General features: G+C 40.7%; 2 protein-coding genes across 2 annotated transcripts in view; both read right to left on the bottom strand.

Annotated features, from left to right (window-relative positions):
- Positions 1-22,467, bottom strand: part of LOC116726052 (uncharacterized) — a 591,833-nt gene that overhangs the window by 494,570 nt on the left and 74,796 nt on the right. The window lies entirely within an intron of this gene.
- On the bottom strand, positions 3,463-8,547 carry LOC116726055 (uncharacterized). Its single transcript, XM_032572556.1, has 2 exons — positions 4,956-8,547; positions 3,463-4,747 (listed from the first exon to the last, which is right to left on the bottom strand). Exons 1-2 carry the CDS (start codon positions 5,791-5,793, stop codon positions 4,320-4,322), a joined length of 1,266 nt encoding a protein of 421 aa, XP_032428447.1. The 5' UTR covers positions 5,794-8,547; the 3' UTR covers positions 3,463-4,319.

Raw genomic sequence — 22,467 nt, 5'->3', positions numbered from 1 at the left:
ATTTACCTCAGGAAATAGCCATGGAGGAATAACACTAATCAGAGTAAACTGAGCTATTTTCTTATCTTCTAATCCATACATTTTAATCAATTTGCTTACAATCCATCCAAATTCATTACTCTGGAACTTTGAATATTCCCAACAGTTTTGTAAAATTGTTGAAGTTACATTTTCTTCCTTACTACTTTTAATTTTCATCCAATATACTAGAGTTAATTTTATTCTTCTCATTTCCAGTGGAGTTTCTCCAGTCTCTATTAAAAGAGCATTAATAAGTGTCGTTTTCACTGCTCCTGTACATATACGTAAAGCCACTGTAATTTATCTTTTGTAGTGTTGTTTTAGCTGCTGCTCCATATATAAAACTGCCATAATCTATTATTGATCTCATAAGAGCCCTATATATGTTTAATAATGACTGTCTATCTGCACCCCAGTTATTTCCAGCCACAGCCTTTAGTAGATTTATAACTTTCTTACATTTAGTTTCTAAATTATCTATATGTGTTTTCCATGTAGAAGAACGATCCAACCATAGTCCTAGATATTTAAATTCTGTTGCCCTTTCCAATGACTGTTATTGTTCCTGTATTAATATTTCTCTTATTTGTAACAATCATAAAACAAGACTTGCTTGCTGATCATTTAAAGCCTCATTCATAAGACCATTTTTCTACTTTACTAATTGCTTTCTTAATATTTCCTACCACTTGTTTTATTTTCTTTCCCCTCATCCATATGGCCCCTTCACCTGCATATAGTGCAGATTTTATATGTTTATCAATATCAGAAAAAATATCATTAATCATAATATTAAATAAATTGGGCTAATTGCACTACCTTGAGGTATTCCATTTTCCACATTAAATTCTTTTGAATAATCATTCCCAATCTTCACTCTTATTTTTCTATCCAGCAAAAAATTTGCTATCCAATTATACATCTTCCCACCTATTCCCATCTGATTAATTTTTATAAGTAGCCCTTCTCTTCATAATGAATCATATGCTTTTTCTATGTCAAAATACTACAGTCATTATTTCCTTCATTTTTAAAGCTTTCTTTATGTCATTACTGACTCTATAGTGCATCCATTGTTGATCTCCCTGTTCTAAAGCCACACTGATATCCATTAATTAATTTCTTATGCTCAAGAACAAATCCAAATCTACTGACCATTATTTTCTTCATCCATTTACTTAAATGAGAAGTTAAAGCTATTGGTCTATAATTATTTGGACTGATAGGATCTTTCCCTGATTTATTAAACCGTAGTATTGTTGCCCTTTTACAGCTATTTGGTATTAAACCTTCTTTCCATATTTTATTAAACAATTTTAATATTAATGTTACTTCCGGAATCTGTCGAAACATAGCATAACATAATTGATCCTCCCCTGGAGATGAGTATCCTGTAATTTCCAATACTATTTTAAGTTCTTTCATGGTTATATTCATGCTTAATGTTGACATACATTTTTTATAGTTTTCCAATATATTTTTATGATTTCCAAGTTTTTGAAACATCTGCCGTCTATGAATGTCTGTAAGATGTTCACCACTATGAACTGCAGCAAATGTCTCACCTAATAAATCTGCCTTATCTTTATTTAAAACTAATATCTCCTGACCTCTAACTAAGGATGGTATTTTAACATCATTCCTTTTCCCAGTCATTTTCCTAAACATTGACCAAACATTCTGTAATTTTATTTCTGAACCTATTGAGGAACAATATTCTCTCCATGTTTTCTTTTTTGCATCCTTAATAGTTTTACGAGTCATTGCTCTTTTCCTTTTATATTCAATAAGGTTTTCGATTTTTACATTTTTCTGTAATATTTTAAATGTCTTGTTACGATCTTTAACTGTTCTACTGCATTCATCATTCCACCAAGGAACTACTTTTTTCTTACCTTTTACTTTTATTTTTGGTATGCTGGAATTTGCAGCATTTAAAATATATTCTATTATCTGACTTGTACATTCTTCAATGCTGCCTTTTAACCAATCAATCAATCAATCAATCAAATTTTATTTGTATAGCACATTTCAGCAGCAAGGCATTTCAAAGTGCTTTACATCATTACAAACATAGAAACACAATGTAACATAGAATCAACAATCAAAACAGGACATTAAGTAAAGTTCCATCAATAAATTTGTAATTGATTACATTTCAAATACAATTCTAAACAGGTGGGTTTTTAGTCGAGAGTTAAAGGAAGTCAGTGTTTCAGCTGTTTTACAGTTTTCTGGAAGTTTGTTCCAAATTTGTGGTGCATAGATGCTGAAAGCTGCTTCTCCTCGTTTGGAAGGTCTGGAAGGTTGATACAACAACAGCAGATCTTTAATGTATTGTGGTGCTAAGCCGTTCAGTGATTTGTAAACTAACAGTATTTTAAAGTCTATTCTTTGAGCTACAGGGAGCCAGTGGAGGGACTTTAAAACTGGTGTTATGTTCTCTATCTTCCTGGTTTTAGTGAGAACGCGAGCAGCAGCGTTCTGGATCAGCTGCAGCTGTTTGATTGTTTTGTTGGACAGACCTGTGAAGACGCTGTTGCAATAATCAATACTACTGAAGATGAACGCATGGATGAGTTTCTCTAGATCTTGCTGAGACATTAGTCCTTTAATCCTGGAAATGTTCTTCAGGTGATAGAAGGCCGACTTTGTAACTGACTTTATGTGGCTCTGGAGGTTCAGGTCAGAGTCCATCACTACTCCCAGGTTTCGGGCCTGATCGCTGGTTTTTAGTTGTAATAACTGAAGCTGTGCATTGACTCTAGATCGTTCCTCTTTAGGTCCAAAAATAATAACTTCAGTTTTGTTTCTGTTCAACTGGAGAAAGTTTTGGCACATCCACACATTTATCTGTTCTAAGCATCTGTTCAGTGATTGGATGGGCTCTGAGTCACCTGGTGACATTGTAATGTAGAGCTGTGTGTCATCTGCATAGTTATGGTATCTAATATTATTTTCTGTTATAACCTGAGCTAGTGGGAGCATATAAATATTGAATAAAAGGGGTCCTAGGATTGAACCTTGGGGTACCCCACATGTGACCTTTGACCTCTTTGATGAGAAGTTTTCAATTGAAACAAAGAAATCCCTGTTCTTTATGTAGGATTCAAACCAGTTAAGCACTGGACCGGAGAGTCCGACCCAACTCTCCAGTCGATTCAGTAATATGTCATGGTCAACAGCAGTGTTGTGTTCAAGACCACCTAACCCGAGACCAAGACAAGACCAAGACCAGAGTGTATCGAGACCGAGACAAGACCAAGACTTTTAGGGTCCGATACCAAGTCAAGACCAAGACCGAGGGAAGTCGAGACTGAGTCAAGACCAAGACCAGCGCCAGTATGTGACAATAAAATGTGAAACATGATCAAAATCACTAAAATTGATCTAAAAGACCCACATTCACGTAAAAACACCTAGATATTTTACACAGAGAACTGGAATAAACATAAACATCTTTATTTAGTACTTCTATGTTGTAATCACAGAATTTCAAACAATCAAAGTCGATCAAAATAGTATTTTCTCTGCCTTTCATGAACAGTACATACATTTATGTTGTTTTTAAATGTGCTATTTCAAAACCATGTGCAAATATGTAAAACTGAAAAAATGCCAATCATTTCTCTCGTTTCTCTCTCGTATACAGATTATAGCTACATTATATAACTTTTCTTAAATAAATCTATATCTATCACCAAGTTGTGACAATATGTTATGAGACAGATAATTTGTTGAAAAAAAGATTGATCTCCTTCACTTCCTCCCTGAGCGACTACTGCCATCTGCAGAAATACAAACCCCATTGAAATACGTGCACAAAAACATGACTGACTTTTATCAGTTCTAAGACCCTTTTGCTGGATCAGATGGTTTGTTTTTGACCAAGCAGTGTATTTCTCCAGTTAGCACTGGGAACATGGAGAAAAGGCAGAGGAGCTCAATATTTTCACAGCTTGTCGGTCTCATAACATACTGACACAACATAGTGACATAAATATATAAAAAAAACTATATAACTTTTACAAAGATATTTTTTTGTTTTAACAAAGTTACATACTGCATCTTTAACTCTGCTGTTGAATGGATGTAGCAACTTATACATAACATACATAATAAAGAAATCTGACATTTAGAGGCCCAACTGCATGCGTTTCAAAAATAAAATTATACAACTGGAAGCAGTTTCATAATACGCCAAAGCTTTAGAAAACGTCAATGGCAAAACTCGAGAACAAGGATAACCATGTAGTTGAACAGTGGTTGAAATAAAGTAGGTGATACATAAAATTAGTTTAAAGTAAGGTTTCATTGCACTTCAGAAAGATTAGAGACTGCAGCATTTTTGCACCTAAACGTGCACGATGGGGTCTCATTACAATGCCTCCTCGACTAAAAACCCTTTCCACTGGTGCAGAGGAGGCAGGGACGGATAGCACTTTCAAAGCCAAATTGTGCAGTTGAGGATATTTGGACTGGTTTTCTCCCCAGAAGGCAAGAGCATTGTCACTGTCACAGTCTCTTATATCATTAAAGTATCTGTTTAATTGTGTTGCAATACTTGAATTCTGGACAGAGGAGCTGTGCTTCTTATGTGCCTTGTAGCGTGACAGAAGTCGAGGGCATTTGGCTGGTGGCGAATGACTGGTTGGATCCACATTCATGGCTTCTGAGCACTTGTCATCTGTACTCTCCATGTTCTCCACCCCAAAGATCAATGTGTCTGAAAAACACAAACACAATGACTGTGTTAGTTTTCAAGAACTTTGAGTGTACAAAATAATGTTTATGACAAAAGTAAACTGATGAAAAGAAGACTATAAATTCCACTTTATGATTTAAGGCTTTATGTGCTACGAATTTGAGACATTTTAAGATTTATAATTTTGCAAATAAGACTTTTTTTTCAGCAAAGAAAAATGCATACCAACCTGTCAGTGTCTTCTTAAGTTCATCTCTGAACTTCTTCACCGATGCTGCATTACCTCCGTTGGTAACAACTAAATCCACCCAGCTTAAGCCAAACTGTGGATCCAGCATGGCAGCAAAGAAGTACACATCATGGTTAAAAGGTTCCTCTCTTCCACTGTCTTTGGCCATGTTTGTTTTTGTAAAGATTCCAGAAAATCTTTTCACCAGAGACTGCTGGAGGGCTCTGACCAACGGCCGGCACTGCATTCGGGTCTCCTCCATCTTGAGGAGGTGTGTGTTCAAGTCCAGTACAGTTGGAACCACCATACTAATAGTCACTGATCTTTCCCCTTGGGTCAGCTCTGTTGCTTCAGCAAATGGAGAAAGAACTATACATAGCTCCTTTAGCTGGTTCCACTCCCGCGCACTGAACACGACATCCTCATAGTCTTTGTTGCACATTTCACTGAGTGATTTGTGTTCTAGAGTTGTAAGGGCCTGTACTTGTTTAAATGTACTGTTCCAACGAGTTGTATTTGCAGCTGGAACACTTTTATTGGTGCCAAATGCAGCCTCAAACTTATCTTTAAATTGTGAGCTGCTATGTAAAAGGGTTGCGAACTTTGACGTTTTTGCTATGGTGCGAGAAATGGTCTTGACCTCCTTCATACCATCATGCACAACTAACTGGAGAGAGTGTGCAAAGCAGGAAAGACGTTCACCAGATGACCATGGTAAGTCAATGTCTTCCTCTGAATTAATGTCCTCCCACAAGTGCTCGTCATCTAAATTATCCTCTTCACTCTCACTGTCATCAGATTGCTGCTGGGGCATGTGTACTTTGAAAGCACATTTCATATTGGGTGCATTGTCTGTTATGATATAGCTAATTTTGTCACGAATACCATATTCCTCAGTGATCTCCTCAAAGGCAGACGCAATGTGCTCTCCAGTATGCCTCCCTGTAAAACGCCTACAGTCCAGCAGGTAGGATTCAAGTGCATAGCAATCTTTAGATTTGTAGCACACATGGGCAGTCACCCCAAGAAAGGAGCGTAGCCTGCGATCAGACCAAAGGTCAGTTGTTAATGACACAGACGACTGGGTCTTCAGTTTCTCCAAGACAGTTTCCTTGACTTTTCTGACCAATTCTGGAATTCGTCTCTCAGAAACTGTTTTTCTAGAGATTGGTGTGTATTTACTGTCCAGGACTTCAAGAAAGTGTTTAAAGTGTCCATTTTCCACGAGGGAGAGGGGCAGACAACATCCAATGATCAAATCTTGAACAATGGCTTCACTGATGGCTTGCTGCCTTGGCGATTGTGGGCTGTAGAGCTGCACTTTCTGTGTAAATAACGATATTGTTGGCTGTGTGACATCACTCTGTTGCCCTGCCTTGTATTCCAGGAACCTAATAAATAGGACATAGAAATCAGTTTATCTGATCATATGAACATCAATTACATAAGAAAACAACCTTAAAAATAAGTAGGAACTTTACAAATACATGTCAAATATGTGTAATGTAATGTTACTAGAAACGCATGTAGATAAACAAAATGCAAATCAATGGTATTTTGGCCATCACATTTTTGAAATGGATAAACAAGTAAGTTAAATGACTGATATGGTATGAACCATAGAGAGTGAACTGGTAAAAAGTTACTTATTGACCTGAAATTGTAAATGGCAACATAACAATGTGGTTTCTAAAAGTAATTTGCCTATATCCATACAAAGCAACTAATTTATTAATTTTTCATAAGGTGAGGCATATTAGTCTCTTCACTCTCTGCTTATATCTATAGACTAGTTCCCACAGCCAAACAACAGAGCATCACCTCCACGTCTTATCTTCAATGTCAGGAGCTATATCCAGCTCCTAAGGTCAATGTAACTTACATTGACCTTAGTTCATAATTATGAGACAGTGAATGAATTCATTCACTGTCTCATAATTGTTTTTCATGAGAAAGAAAAAATCTAACTTAGGAACAGGATGTTATTATATGTCCAGTCGACTCAGTCTCTCAAGGTTAACTGCATTTGCTTACTTCCCTTAATAATGTTAATTGTAGGACCAATGCAAGAAAATACAACTTATTTAAGGTTAAGCATATCAGGTTTGGCACATTAATAAATTATATATGATGGCTTTGGAGACATTGGGGTTACCCACCAGCACAAGCCAGCACATGCTGACAGAACCATTACGTTCTGTCATGGTTACGTTACAGAACGTAACCATTACGAACCATTATGTTCTGTCATGGTTACTTATTGACAGAACCATTACGAACCATTATGTTCTGTCATGGTTACTTATTGACAGAACCATTACGAACCATTACGTTCTGTCATGGTGACTTATTGACAGAACCATTACGAACCATTGTTCTGTCATGGTTACGTACGTCACCTTATTATGGTTATTAATAAACATAGGTAGAGACTTCCACATCAGTCTTCTCCTTCATGAGAAGTATTGAACAAGAACCAAAATATATTACGATTATCTATTCAGACTTTTATTTTTGCTCTGCTTCCACCTATGTGCTGCAATCCACTCATGAAGCCGACAGAAATACGGAGACATGTTCAGGAAAGCTGTAATTGAAACAGCGTTGTCCATGCACAACACGAATCAACACTTCTTTAAATTAAATCAGTAATGTCCGACATGTTTTCACAAACACTACTAGGTGACAACTTGTGCATCAAGCTAGGTGGCAAATAGCGGATAAGAAAGGAGAACATTCACCCTAAAAGATAAAGCATACATATATAACTTTAGCTAACTTAATATGTGTAGCTAATATTGAAATAAGAACTGTGTGATGGCCGGGTAGAATAATTTTGATACCGAGGAAATTGCTTACGTTAACTTGCTAGCTTTCCTAATATCACTTTTACACACAGCTTACCTTTCTTTGTGCTTTCTTTCAAGGTGTCGATAAAAGTTGGACGTAGTCCCCACCGTCTCTGATAGTGAAGCACTGCAGAACTTACATTGCGCTGTATGCTTTTTTCTCAATGTTGCTTTACAAATGTATTGTTTGTGATTTAAATAGCCAAATTTTATAACCGATGATTTGGCCGACATCTTATCCCCTTCTCAGACAACCACTTGTAACTTTCAATCGAAGTGCTGCAGTCCGCGCTCAAGGTGAAAGGGGGTGGGGCGACAGCAGTTAAAAAAACAACAACATGCATTTACCAATGAGACGGGTTATTGCTTGGATTTGAATCAGGAGTGCATCCAATAAAAAGAAGGATCTTAAAGAAATTGATACTGATGATTTAGCGTTATTTTCACAGTTGTGGTCTTGACCGGTCTTGAAATAAAATACCGAGTCCTCAATGTCCGAGACCGAGACAAGACCGAGACCAAATGTGGTCGAGTCCGAGACAAGACCGAGACTATCAAAAAATGGTCTTAAGACCGGTCTCGAGACCAAGACCGTTTTCGAGTACTACAACACTGGTCAACAGTGTCGAAAGCTGCACTGAAGTCCAACAGAACCAGCACTGTGGTTCTCCCACAGCCCGTATTTATATGGATGTCATTGAACACTTTTACGAGGGCGGTCTCTGTGCTGTGGTGAGCATGAAAACCAGACTGGAAGGAGTCAAAGCGGTTGGTTATAGTTAGGAAGCTATTTAATTGTTTACACACAGCTTTTTCAATAACTTTGCTGATGAATGGGAGGTTGGAGATCGGCCTGTAATTCTGCATTAGTGATTTGTCCAGATTGTTCTTTTTTATACGTGGTTTGATTGCTGCTGTCTTCAAAGCCTGGGGGAAAACGCCTGATGAGAGAGATGAGTTTACTATTTGGATCAGATCAGTAGCAATAACAGGCAGGACTTTCTTAAAGAAATGTGTGGGTAAAACATCCAGACAGCAGGAAACATCCAGACAGCTTAGTTGACTTATAATTTCCTGTAGGGTTTTATAATTAAGTAATTGGAATTGGGTCATATTTCCTGTATTTGTTTTGTTCGGGCACAGCATTGGTACTGGCTTTATAGTGGATGTACAGATTAATCCTCTGATTTTTTGAATTTTCTCTGAAAAGAAGCTGGAAATGTTAACATATGACTGGTTTATTTTAAATTTTTGCCATTTAGCTCTGTAAAAGCACCATCTTGTTAATATAAAATCTTCTTGCCTGTTTATTAAATATTGTACTCACTGGAAAGTGATCACTCCCTAATGTAGACTCCCAGTTAACTTCCCATTCACATGAACTAACAAGATAATCAGACATTAATGTAATATCAAGACATGAAACTGTACCTTTATGTACATTTACTCGTGTACCTTTTCCACTATTAAGACAAACTAATGACCTTTCATCCATCATTTCTTCAACTACAGTATGTTACCATTATGATCTGTCTTCCTGGTACTAAAAACAGACTACTCTTACAAAAAAAATCCCATGAAATTCACATGTGATCACATGTGGTCACATGTTTCTCACATGTGCCTTAGTTTATGTGCCTCTGGCATAACTTAAATAAATGTTACGTTATGCCAGAGGCATAAACTTCCACTTTAAGACAAAGCGACACTTATATTTATGTGTTAATAGAAATATTTGATAATAATGTAAAGTATATAGCTAACAAAAAACATAACCAAATGGTGTGAAATAAAAGTTTAAAATGCTTTATAAAATAAAATAATACAATATAAAGGGTTTAAGTCTGAGCTAGTATATATATATATATATATATATATATATATATATATATATATATATTTCATGTTATTTCAAAAATCTCGTGAGATGTTTTCAAGCCCAACTCCCCACTCTAGAAGATTCTTCATTTCGCGCCGTTGGACAGTTGAGGACGTTAAAAAAATTAGGAAAAAAAAGCAGATAGTTGAGCGCTTTCTTTCTTTTTTTTATGGATAAAGTGGACTTGAAGAGTTCGCTTTTTTCCCCGAACAAAAGGTAAGAAATGTTTTACTTGATTTGAATTTACACAGAAATATAAATCTGGAAAGTAATGCGTACTGACAGTGATGTACCGGTGAACTTTTCCTTAGTATTAAAGTCATGCTAAGTTAGCTAAACGTTAACTGAACGCTGGCCGATTTTACAGTTTGAAGGCATTATCTTGAGTCCTACAGCTCCCAAAACAAATTAGTGTGGATTTGATGGTTCAATGCTTCACTACTTAAACTTTTCCTTGGCTATTTTTTAATGGAGGGCACAACAGACGGTAGCTGTTTATTCAGTCAAAATTAAAGTTGAGGACCGTTATAATAAAACGGCCATTTGTCCACCCTCCCTCCATGTCTGGACCATGTGCAGATGTGTGAGCTATTATGACGACATTCTTCCAGTTGAAAAATATAAATTGACCTGTTACTGTTTTTAACACTGCGTGATTTTTCTTTTAATTGCCAAGAGAATCATAGTTTTATCAGCTGAAATGTTTTCTTAGCCTGACACAGGATAGTCACCAAACAACGTCAGTTATGCTGCTGTAATTAACAGATCAGACCGTGTCATTCTGGTCAGTTAAAAACTAATGTAAAAGTAGGACTGTGTGTGAGTGGGAGTGCGTGCGGGGATGTGTGTGTGTGTTTACATAAGATGTAGTTAAGATCATAGGAGCTTTGTTTTATTAATTTTTGCATTTTGTTCGAGGCCAGTGGTCCAGTGAAGCTCAAATGAGGAATGAATGGGGCAACATATCAGAACAGCCAGAGAAGCACTGGAGAAGGAAAACTCCCCACCTGAGCATCAGCACCCACAGCACCTTCACCTGTGGTTACTGTCACATATAAGAAGACCCCTATACAAGCCACCAATGCTAACATGTGTGTGTGTTCTAACCATCCTTAAAGACATTAAGGAGACTCAGAGGGTTCACAGTCGAATGCTACAGTCTCTCCTGAAACAACGTGAAGGACCAGTCGCTGAGGTGTTACCTGAAGTTTTGTTTTCCCTCTCTGAACTGGCACTGATGGTATTAAACCCGTTTCTACACGTTTATTGTCTAGGCCTAATTTGGGGCAAATCTTTATGGTGTCATGCTCAAATGTTAAAAGTTGTTTCTGGTTCTCAATAGTTTCAAACAGAAGTAAATAAATTGTTGTTTTGTGTACATATATACTTGTCTTAGAAGTCTTGATTCATAGCTACAAGTTTACTTTAGTATGCAGTTATGTCTTAGAAAATCATATGAGATTGGCATGTGACCTCAGCAATCTGTACTGTGTGTTCTGCGTGTTCCCAGAACAGACAGGCGCCGAAGCGAGTGGCAGCCATCCTGGTAGCTCCGTGTTTTTGGGTTTTTTTTGTCGTGTTGTTTTTCAGTGCTTTTTGTCAACTTTTTGTTTGGAATCTTACTTTGGATTACACACTTCATTGTGTATTTCACGGAGTATATATTATTCTATCACATGGATATGGATCATTGTTCTGGTGACAGCAGACTTTCCTACACAAGGAGACAGATGCTCAAACTAAGACAGTATGCCGGCCGCATTTGCGCGAACATCCCTGAGGAATTGTTTTGCTTCCGGGGCTGCTGAGCCGGACTCCAAGTGCGGAAGAGGCGACAGGAGAAGAAGTGGAGATTCAAGCCCACAGTTCCATCGATGGTGATGGGGAATGTGAATTCACTTCCCAACAAAACAGATGAACTGGCCTCACTGGTAAGAAACCAGAAGCTGTATAGGGATTGTAGCTTAATATGCCTAACGGAGACGTGGCTAACTAGCTGCATCCCGACAGCTAATGTCGAGCTACCTGGTTTCAGTGTGGCTCGTTGGGCAGAGATACGATACTTTCTGGCAAGAAGAAGGGAGGTGGACTGGTGATTTACATTAACAACAGATGGTGTAACCCTGGTCATGTCACTATCAAAGAGACTGTATGTTGTGAGGATGTGGAGCTACTAGCGATTAGTCTTCAACCGTATTACATGCCGAAGGAGTTCTCGCACGCTATTGTTTTCTGTGTTTACGTTCCACCACGAGCACTTTCGGACATAGCGAGCGACATCATACACTCCACAATCGCAAGGCTCCAAACTCAGCACATTGATGCTTTTTTTGCAATCTCTGGTGACTTCAACCACACAACACTGGATTCTACTCTCACCAATTTCTACCAATTTGTTGACTGCCCAACAAGGAAAAACAAGACAATAGACCTGATGTATTCAAATGTGAGGGATGCATACAGTGCCACCCCCTTCCCCCACTAGGAAAATCAGATCACAACCTCATTCATCTACAGCCATTGTACAAACCAAAAGTTCAGAGGCTGCCATTTGTCACAAGTAAATTCAGGAAGTGGACATTAGGAGCAGATGAGGCTTTGAGAGACTGCTTTGAGTCCACTGATTGGAGTGTACTACAGAGTGGAGAAGATTTGGAGGAGGTTACACACTGCATGACGGACTACCTGAACTTCTGTATGGACATTGTTGTTCCCACAAGAACTGTGCGCTGCTTTCCAAACAACACGCCTTGGATAACCAGTAATGTCAAGACCCTGCTAAACAAGAAAAAGTTGGCGTTCAGAGAGGGGAACCAGGCAGAGCTGAGGCGCGTACAGGGGGAACTCAAAGTCAGGTTGAAAGAGGCCAAAGAGGAATACAGGAGAAAGGTGGAACAGAAGTTGCAGGAGAACAATGTGAAGGAGGTCTGGGATGGAATGAAGATCATCACTGGCCTGGGGAAGAAAAGCAGCTCTGTGGAGGCAGATCTGGACAGGGCAAATCAGTTTAACCATTTCTACAACAGGTTTGATGACCCTGCCCGAGCCTCAATGGACGTGGTCTGTCCATCATCCACGGACACCGCTTGCTCGAGGGCCCAATTCACACCCCAAGCACTAGCTTTAAGGGACGTGCTCTGCACAGCGCCTACGGACACTGCTTGCCTAATGGCACAATCCACGCCTTCATTCTCAAAGCATCAAGTATCTCCACCAGATGTACCCCTCCCCCACAGGATCACTGGAAACCACACATGGACTCACGCCCCTCTCCCCTCCCCCCCCTACAAGGTACCAAGACCATGGTAACCCCCCACCCCCACCCATCCCCCCTGCCTCTCTCACCACCATCACAGCAGATCAAGTGATAGAGGAGCTGCAGAAGCTATATCCCAGGAAGGCAGCCGGGCCTGACGGACTGTGTCCAAGACTGCTCAAGGTCTGTGCCGCCGAACTGGGAAAGCCACTGGAGTACATCCTCAATTGGAGTCTCAGGCTTGGGAGAGTTCCAACAATGTGGAAGACATCATGTCTCATCCCTGTCCCTAAGAAACCACACCCAATTGAGCTTAATGACTTCAGGCCAGTCGCTCTCACATCACATTTGATGAAGACTATGGAGAGACTGGTTCTGGGGATACTGAAGCCACAGGTGTGCCATGCACTAGACCCATTACAGTTTGCATATCAGGAGAAGGTGGGCGTCCACGATGCCATCTCATACCTCTTGCACAGGACTCACTCTCATCTGGACAGGGGGAAAAGTGCTGTGAGAATCATGTTCTTTGATTTCTCCAATGCTTTTAACACCATTCAACCATCCAGATTGAGTGACAAGCTCCTGCAGATGGGGGTGGGTGCTCACCTGGTATCCTGGATTGCAGACTATCTGACGGAGCGGCCACAGTTTGTCAGATTGAAGGACTGCCTTTCTGACACTGTTATCAGCAGCACCGGAGCGCCACAGGGAACAGTCCTTTCCCCAGTCCTGTTCACCCTGTACACGTCTGACTTCTGCTACAACACGGAGTCATGTCACATGCAGAAGTTTTAAGATGACACTGCAATTGTGGGGTGTGTCAGGGATGGGAAGGAGGAGGAATGCAGGAACCTGGTGGAGGACTTTGTGCAATGGTGCAGACTCAACCACCTGCAACTCAACACAACCAAGACCAAGGAGATGGTGGTGGACTTCAGGAGACCCAAGTCTGCCTTGCTGCCAGTCACCATTGAGGGGGTCAAGGTGGAGGTGGTGAACACATACAAGTTCCTGGGAGTACATCTGGACAATAAACTGGACTGGTCAGCCAACACCGATGCACTCTATAAGAAGGGGCAGAGCAGGCTGTACTTCCTGAGGAGGCTGAGGTCCTTCAATGTCTGCAGCAAGCTCCTCTGGATGGTCTACCAGTCTGTTGTTGCCAGCGTCCTCTTCTATGCTGTGGCATGCTGGGGAGGATGCATTAAGAAGAGGGATGCTGGATGACTAGACAGGCTGGTTAGGAAAGCTGGCTCTGTTGTGGGGACTGAACTAGACTGCATCACGTCAGTATCAGATAAAAGGACCCTGAACAAGTTACTTAACATCATGGGCAACGACTGTCATCCACTCCATAGTACCATCATGCAGCAGAAGAGTCTGATCAGCTGGAGACTATGTTCCCTGACATGCTCAACAGACAGACTCAAGAAGTCATTTGTACCAAGGGCCATACTACTGTACAATGCCTCACTGAAGGGCAGGGGAGAAGTGGACTTCTCTGCTTAGGCCATCGACACAGCAGACTTCACCTCCACACTCTTTAGCACTTAGGATTTTAGTGTTTTTTAGTATTTTTAGCTCTTAGTAATGTTGATCTGGTAATTGTGTTTATCTAGTAATCTAGTGTTTTTGTAATATATTGTGTGAACTGTAGTGTATGTTGTGTGTAATGTCTTAAGCTGCTGGGACCTTGAATTTCCCCTTGGGGATTAATAAAGTATTCATCATCATCATCATCATCATATTCATCGTGAAAAGTGAATAAATATGAAAAAATTTGACATTTTCATGGTTAAAAAAAAAGGTGGTCCCATTATCTTATAATTGTATATATGTATATGTATATCACATATTTCCACATGTGGAAATGTGTGATTCACATGTGAACCACATGTGATTCACATGTGTATCATATGTGAATCATGTGATTTTACCACAAAATGTTCCAAAATCACATTTATACATGTGCTTTCACATGTGATTCACATCTTTCACACATCATTCACATGTAAAACGTTTGTGTGTGGCTTTCATGTGGTCACATGTGAAAGTCACATGTGATTTTCATAGGATTTTTTGTAAGTGTCGGGATCTGTGTTTTTCTGTGTTTATTTAGAGTTTTCTGTGTCCTTAAGTCTCTTCGTTGTCCTGTCCTCCCCTTGATTGTTCCCAGGTGTGTCTCGTTTCTGTGATTACCCTCCCGTGTATTTAACTCCACCTGTGTTCCTTGTTCCTCGTCGGGTCCTCGTCAACGTCAATGTCTAGTCTAGTTGTCGTCAGTGTTTCCATGTGCCTGCTGTTCGTTGTTTGGACTGGATTTTCTTAATTAAATTTCATCATAATTCATCATACCTGGGTCCGCTGCGTCTGCCTCACCACTCTCACCACCCGCACTTCATGACAGTAAGGGTATTGTGGGCATTAAAATCACCACACCATAATTTTCTTCTGTGTGGTTTCCCTGCTATTTCCTTAAACATTTCACTATTGAGATTTTTACATGGATTATGATAATTTATAATTTTAATATTTCCGTATTTTCTTAAATTAAATATTTCTATATTAAAACATTCTAATTCTTTATTCATTGGGATTTTCTTATAAGCCAGTCCATCATTTTGATTATCTTCTGTTGTTGCGATTCACTGACAGCATGTATTAGCACTCTTCTGTTATTCATGATCCTAGCTGTTTTAATTCTCCCTATTTCTTCGTCTATTGCTTTGGTCAGCTTTATCGGGTGAATAGATCCCCCATCTTGTTTGAATTCTACCGTGATTTTGAATTCCACTTCTATGGAAAAATCTTCCTGTTCTCATGAACTCGCCCGTTCGTTTGTTTTTGTCCTTTTGCTAATTTCTGCTCTTGCCTCACTTTCTTCTGACCAACTTCTTGCCCTTTCTTGTCTCTTCCTCAGTGCTCTTTTCATTCTTGATGATCTTGATATCATCCATTCCATCTCATTTGCACTATTTCCTCCTGATGTAGAAGCCATGTCAGTGTACAGTTTATGGATCCGCCAAAATCAAATCCTCCCGCCTTCGTTTGTTTGCCACTTTCACTGGCTTCTCCTCCCGCCTTTCGCTCCTGCCAACCGTCCATGCAACCAACCCTGAAAAACATCTTTCCTGATCAAGTCCAATCAGTTTAATTAAACACACCTGGACTCCAATGAAGGAGCAGAATCCTGAGGAGGATCGGGAGAAATGGACAATGGACAGTTTTTCTTTTTTCTGTCAAGATTGGATGCTGAGTGTACATTCATGAGTAATAATATGAACTTGTGATTTTAGCAAATGGCTACAATGAAACAAAGAGTGAAAAATGTAAAGGGGTCTGAATATTTTCCGTATCCACTGTATATCACACCAGAAACTCTTAGTTGCCATGTTTATTCTTTTCAAACTTGCCGAATATCACATTCTTCAATGTTAGATCATTTGACTTTCTAAAACACTTTTATTTGTAGAGTCCTCAGTGAGACCTGGCTGCTTGAAGCTGCTATCCAACATCATGACATATGTCTTATTTTTATAGCCACAGTTTGTCAGCCCTAAAAGATTTTATATTCTGATTTGCTTGTATCAATATCTGACTGCAGTTAAACTGATATTTATCTTACAAAATGTATATAAAAATGTTCATCATACCAAATGCCACCCATGTGTGAGTACCTGCTTTACACCTTGAAAGGCGACAGTGACTCAGGAAGCAGGAGTTTGTCCTTTAACTGGTTGCCTGTTCAACTCCCTGCTCTGTCCAGACATTGGGGCAGTGGACCTGGTGGTGCTGATTGAATGGCCTCACATTGTGACCCACAGCTGTGGCTATAATGTTGCATACCACCATTTGAATATGTGAATGGGTTTGACTGACTGAATGTAGAGTAAAGCACTCTGGAGTCATCTGGACAAGATAAAGCACTATACAAGTACAGGCAACTTGAAATGTTAGAAATACGTTTTTTGAATAGCAAACGCTACTAAGAAAACTTAATGCTCTACAGGTTTTTGCCAGGTCCCACTAGTGGGGCCTGGCAAAAACCTGTAGAGCATTACAACAGCATCATTACAACACCATCATATCGAGCACCTTGTAACAACAAGGTGCTCGATATGATGCTGTTGTAACAGGATTTGCATCTGTACTTGTTCTCTATTTTGAATTGAGCACAGGAACAGCATTAGAAAGAGTTGTTCTGTTTTTGTTCTAACCTTTTTTATTAGTGTAGGAAGTAGTCCTTTTACTTTATTTGTTTTGTGGCTATTTCTATAAGCGTATCTTTCATGTTCAAAGGAGAACTGTAGTTTTTTAAGCACAGTGAATTTGAGAACAATCTGAAGAAGAATCTTCAATTGATTCTTCATTATTAGAACAAATCAGATAGATTGTATTTAACTGAAACTTCATTGCAGCTGGAACTGTGAAAGGGGTCTGTCACTTCAGCACTTGGTGATTTTTCAGTGATTCTAAAATAAAAACTTAATGAAGGAAGCAAATGGATGTTCAAGTAGTTTTTACAATGAAAGGTATCCTTACAATTCAACAAAGTAGACATTTCCCTAAAATAGATCTGACTGCTCTGTTTTAGTCAAATCTCAGTAATGGTTATCTATGTTTGTGTTAAATATGTATTACCTCAGTGTGATCAGGTAAAAGAAAATGACATTTTCAGTAACTATGACCACAAAAATGGTATTTCTTATCATTAGCTCTGATTGAGCAGACCTAATGAAGTGGAAGCCGAGTCGACATGTTCAGTGAAACTATTTTCTAATGAAAAGCATTTGTCTGGAAAGTGAGTCATAGTTGGGAACAAGTGTTTACAAAACAATGTGTGTGGCAGTGGTTTGGATTTTTCTGTAACACTGGTTGAACGCCATCTCTTCTCAGGGTGTGACACTGCACAGGATTAACATTGTCAGCCGGTCTTGTCAAAGCTCAGGAGTACACTACTTGTGTTAACTGTGCCAACACAACTGATGACCACCTCCACACATTCTGGCTCTGTCCACCAACACAAAACTTCTGGAAAGTGTCAAGATAGATCATCCCATTATTCCCATGCTGGAGATTTTAGTTTAATAGTAACAATACATGAAGTTACCTTTAAAATTAATCACACAAAGTAACATCTAGACCCAAGAGTAAAATCTAACTTCAATAAAATCAGTGACGTGGTGTGTTTATGTTTTGTCTCATACAAGCCTTACTTTTAATTCTATTTCTTTTTCTATTTAATCATAAGAAATCATAGACAGAGTGTTGCCAATCCATGAAACAGGAACAGCAGGCTTCCTGACAAAAGAGGAAGTAAGTTTCCAGCTTGCAGATTTATAAAAATAATTGAGACTATTTCTTATTTTAATGCATAAAAGTTTTAAAGAATGAAGTCTAAACATTTTGAGTAATTGGATAAGACCTATACTTATATTACTATTGTTTTAGTAGTAAGAATAAACAACTGTAACTGTGGTATCAAATAATGAGAATAATGAATGATTCTTGTTTTCTTTTCAGAAGAACACCTATAGTTACTCACATTATGATTATAATAAGAGTAACTAATACGTTATGGTTATTATAATAATACAAATGAATGCTAAATCAGAGAAGCTAAGGAGGTTATAGATGTAATTTTGATAATGAACTTGATATGATGTAAAAGGTGTAACTAATTAAAGATCACTGATGTTATGTTGGAGGTAAATGAAAGGTTAAGAAAAAGAGGAACTAAGAAGAGGAGAGATGACCAACGCCTCAGAGTTTGCTGATTTGGAAACAGATTGAACAACTTCAACTGTTGAAAGAAAAAGATTGTGCAGGTAAAGGATGTAGGTGACCTTTAGAGCAACACCAGGACATGAAAACAGACATCAGGTCATAAGTTACGGAGGAGACGCCGGGGCTGCAGGTCTGGAGTTAAACGGAGGGAGAAGAGGAGACGGCACAAACCAGCGGTACCGGCAATTATTGTGGGGAACGTGAGGTCTTTGGGGAATAAGGCGGACGAACTCACGGCACTGGTTAGGACCCAGAAGGAGTACAGGGAGTGCAGTATCTTCTGCTTCACGGAAACCTGGCTGCACTCGCTTATTCCGGACTACAGCATGGAGGTCCCTGGATTTTCCTTGGTGCAGGGCGACAGGGACTTTTCCAAGAGTCGGAAGAAGAAGGGCGGCGGGATTGCACTTTATGTGAGTGAGAGGTGGTGTAATCCCGGTCATGTTAATGTGAAGGAACAGATTTGTAGCCCGGACATTGAACTTCTGGCTGTGGGAATGCGGCCGTATTATTTACCGAGGGAGTTTACATCCGCCATTTTGATCGCTGTTTACATTCCCCCATCAGCTGATGCAGCGGTGGCCTGTGACGTCATCAGCTCTACCGCAGCCAAACTCCAGACTCAACACCCGGACGCCTTCATCTCCTCATTACACCAGGAGAAGGCTGCAGGACCTGATGGCATTACACCACGGATCCTGAAGACCTGCTCTGGCCAGCTGTCCCCTGTACTGGCACACATGTACAACCTGAGCTTGAGGCTGGAGAGAGTCCCGCTGCGGTGGAAGACATCACATGTGGTTCCTGTTCCCAAGAAGCCAAGGCCATCCGACCCAGAGGACTACAGACCAGTTGCTCTCACATCTCATGTGATGAAGGTCATGGAGAGACTGGTCCTGGCCCAGCTGAGGCCTAGGGTGAGGACGTTTCTAGAGCCCCTGCAATTTGCCTACCAGCCCCACTTAGGAGTAGACGATGCCGTCATCTTCCTGCTGCAACGAGCACTTTCGCACCTGGATGGTGGAGGAGACACTGTGAGAATCACATTCTTTGATTTCTCCAGTGCCTTCAACACCATCCAGCCTCTGCTACTGGGTGAGAAGCTGCGGAGGATGGGTGTCAACGACTCAGTGATCTCCTGGGTTACTGACTACTTGACAGGCAGGCCACAGTTTGTCCGTCTGGGCAGTGTCCTGTCTGATGTGGTGGTCAGTGACGTAGGAGCTCCACAGGGAACTGTGCTTTCTCCCTTTCTCTTCACCCTGTACACCACTGATTTCCAGTACAACTCTGAGTCATGTCACCTACAGAAGTTTTCTGATGACTCAGCGGTTGTCGGGTGTATAGGGGATGGAGGGGAGGGGGAGTACAGGACACTGGTGGACAGCTTTGTGGAGTGGTCTGAGCAGAATCACCTGAGGCTCAACATTAGTAAGACCAGAGAGATGGTGATTGACTTCAGAAGGAAGAAGACATCTTCACGGCCACTGAAGATCAAAGGGGAAGTGGTGGAGGAGGTGGAGGATTACAAATACCTGGGAGTTGTAATCGGCAACAGACTGGACTGGGCATCTAACACTGACGCTGTGTGCAAGAAGGGGATGAGCAGACTCTATTTTTTAAGGAAACTGAGATCCTTCAAAGTGTGCAGCTGTCATGTTGGCGTTTAAGCTTTTGCCCACATGCAGAACACCACAGGGAACGGAAATCAGTTAAAGATTTTTTTTTTTATTTGAATAAAACAAAGTAATGTGATATGGTGGGGATCCTGGGGTGGAGTCTGGAAGACAGCGGAAAACTGCGGAACAGGAAGAGATGGTGAGTTCGGGTCACATGGGAAACGGGAGTTGCGATAGGAATAGATTGGTTCTTACTTGGGAAAGAATGATCACAATCAGGGAGGTAGTCTGTGGGTCCGCACCATTCATGGCAGAAGGACCCGACCAAACCGATCGGTGACACACGCAACATGGACCCAGCAGGTTTAATGAGAACGATTGAGGATTATGTAGCGGTCGTGGCAAGACCGTATTCAGCCCGTCAGTGCCTGAATATAGCCACGCGCATGGTCCTCCTGCTGGACAAGTGGATCCCGCGACTTCTGCATCTGGGGCTGGCGGAGTTGCAACAGGAGGCAGAGTGGCAACGCCTGACAGCCGTTGCGGTGCTGAGAGGTAGTCCACTGCCTCCCAAGCCGGACTATCTTTCCGCCAGCCCAGCACCAGCGTCTCCGGGATCAGCACATCCAGCTGGCGTTCCAGCCGGTGCACCCGAGCCTGTTCTCGCCATCGCTGAGGATCTTCCGCCTCTCGTTGCTGCTCCCACTCCTGAGACTGCTCCAGCTGTTGTTCCAATGGTGATGGGTTTCCAGGCGGCCCGCCTGGCACCTGGCCGACAGGCGGCGCGGCTGAGGGCGTTTCCTGCCCCAGTTAGCGGATTATCGGCCCCAGTTAGCTTGTTATCGGCCCCAGTTAGCGGATTATCGGCCCCAGTTAGTGGGTGTTCCCCTAGTGCCAGTTCTGAGTCTCCGCCCCCTAGTGCCAGTCCCGAGACTCTCAGTGCTCCTCCCGAGACCCCGCCTCTCAGTGTTCGTCGCCGCCTCAGGGCGGCCCCAGAGACTCGTTGTCGTCGCCGCCTCAGGGCGGCCCCAGAGACTGTTCGTCGCCAGAGCTCGCTACATTGTCGTCATGTATTGACAATACAATAGTCTTGTCTATTGACTATTGTACTATAGTCAATAGTACAATAGTCTACTTTACTAGACTATTGTACTATAGGACTATTGTAATTCTTTGCTATCAGGAAATCCACAAAATACAATTAAAAGACTTCAGCTGATCCAAAATGCTGTAGCAAGATTTCTGATAAAAATTAAAAAGAGAGATCATACTTGTCCTATTTTAGCTTCTCTTCATTGCTTCCAGAATCCAGAAAAGAATTTAAAATTCTCCTTCTCATATATAAATCCTTTATGTGTATGAGTCTGTCCTGTAACCGTGGGTTGGAATCCCCGCTGTGTATGGTGGTGTCAAGGCATAGAAGCCTTGGCCCTGTCAGACTGCCTCAGGGCAGCTGTGGCTACAATCCCATAGCTTACCACCATCAGTATGTGAACATGGGGGTGAATGGGTACTATGAAGCATTTTGTGGTCCTCTGGACCTGATAAAGAATTATACAAGTACATGCCATTTATCATCTGAAGGAGCCTTATGTATAACTGCTGCTTGGTCTTAATAACAGGACTCAGTTGTGGGTCAGTTATATCATGAGGATACCTCCAGTGAGGGTCTCCCTTTGGAGGTTTTCCTGGCATATTCCATTTGGGGGAGACACAGAACCAGGTCCAGAGCTCGCTATAACTTATCCTTTCTGGTCTGGGATTTTCCAGTGTGTTGCTGAGAGAGGGTTGTCTGGCACTGTTATCCCAGTGACCTGATCTCAAATTAGAAGAAGACAACGCATGAGTAAATTGAAGAAATTTAGCAAAGCTATGTGTTAGCAATGTAACTTATATGGTTTTATGTCTTGCTGTTTTAGGTTCTGTAGTATTAATATTTTGATAATTTTCTGAGTATAAACAATAACTCAAGTATTTTAGAATTATGAATTTTAGAATAGAATTATAGTCCATTTTTTGGAAAGAACATGGGGCTTTTGGCCAGTGGACATATTGAACCTACCACATTCAAACCCACTGGTGATTACCTAGGCCACCAAGACTGGCTGCAGTCCAGGGG

Source organism: Xiphophorus hellerii, chromosome 9 (assembly GCF_003331165.1).
Source record: "Xiphophorus hellerii strain 12219 chromosome 9, Xiphophorus_hellerii-4.1, whole genome shotgun sequence".
NCBI classification, from domain to species: Eukaryota; Metazoa; Chordata; class Actinopteri; order Cyprinodontiformes; family Poeciliidae; genus Xiphophorus; species Xiphophorus hellerii.
The sequence above is the reverse complement of the archived record's forward strand: the minus strand, read 5'-3'. Positions and strand labels throughout refer to the sequence as shown.

Excerpts from the sequence above, each read along its gene's own strand:
- LOC116726055 (XM_032572556.1), bottom strand. The coding sequence starts at position 5,793 with ATGAAATGTGCTTTCAAAGTACACATGCCCCAGCAGCAATCTGATGAC. Across the intron at positions 4,748-4,955 it reads ACTTAAGAAGACACTGACAG|ACACATTGATCTTTGGGGTG; the intron begins GTTGGTATGCAT and ends TGTGTTTTTCAG.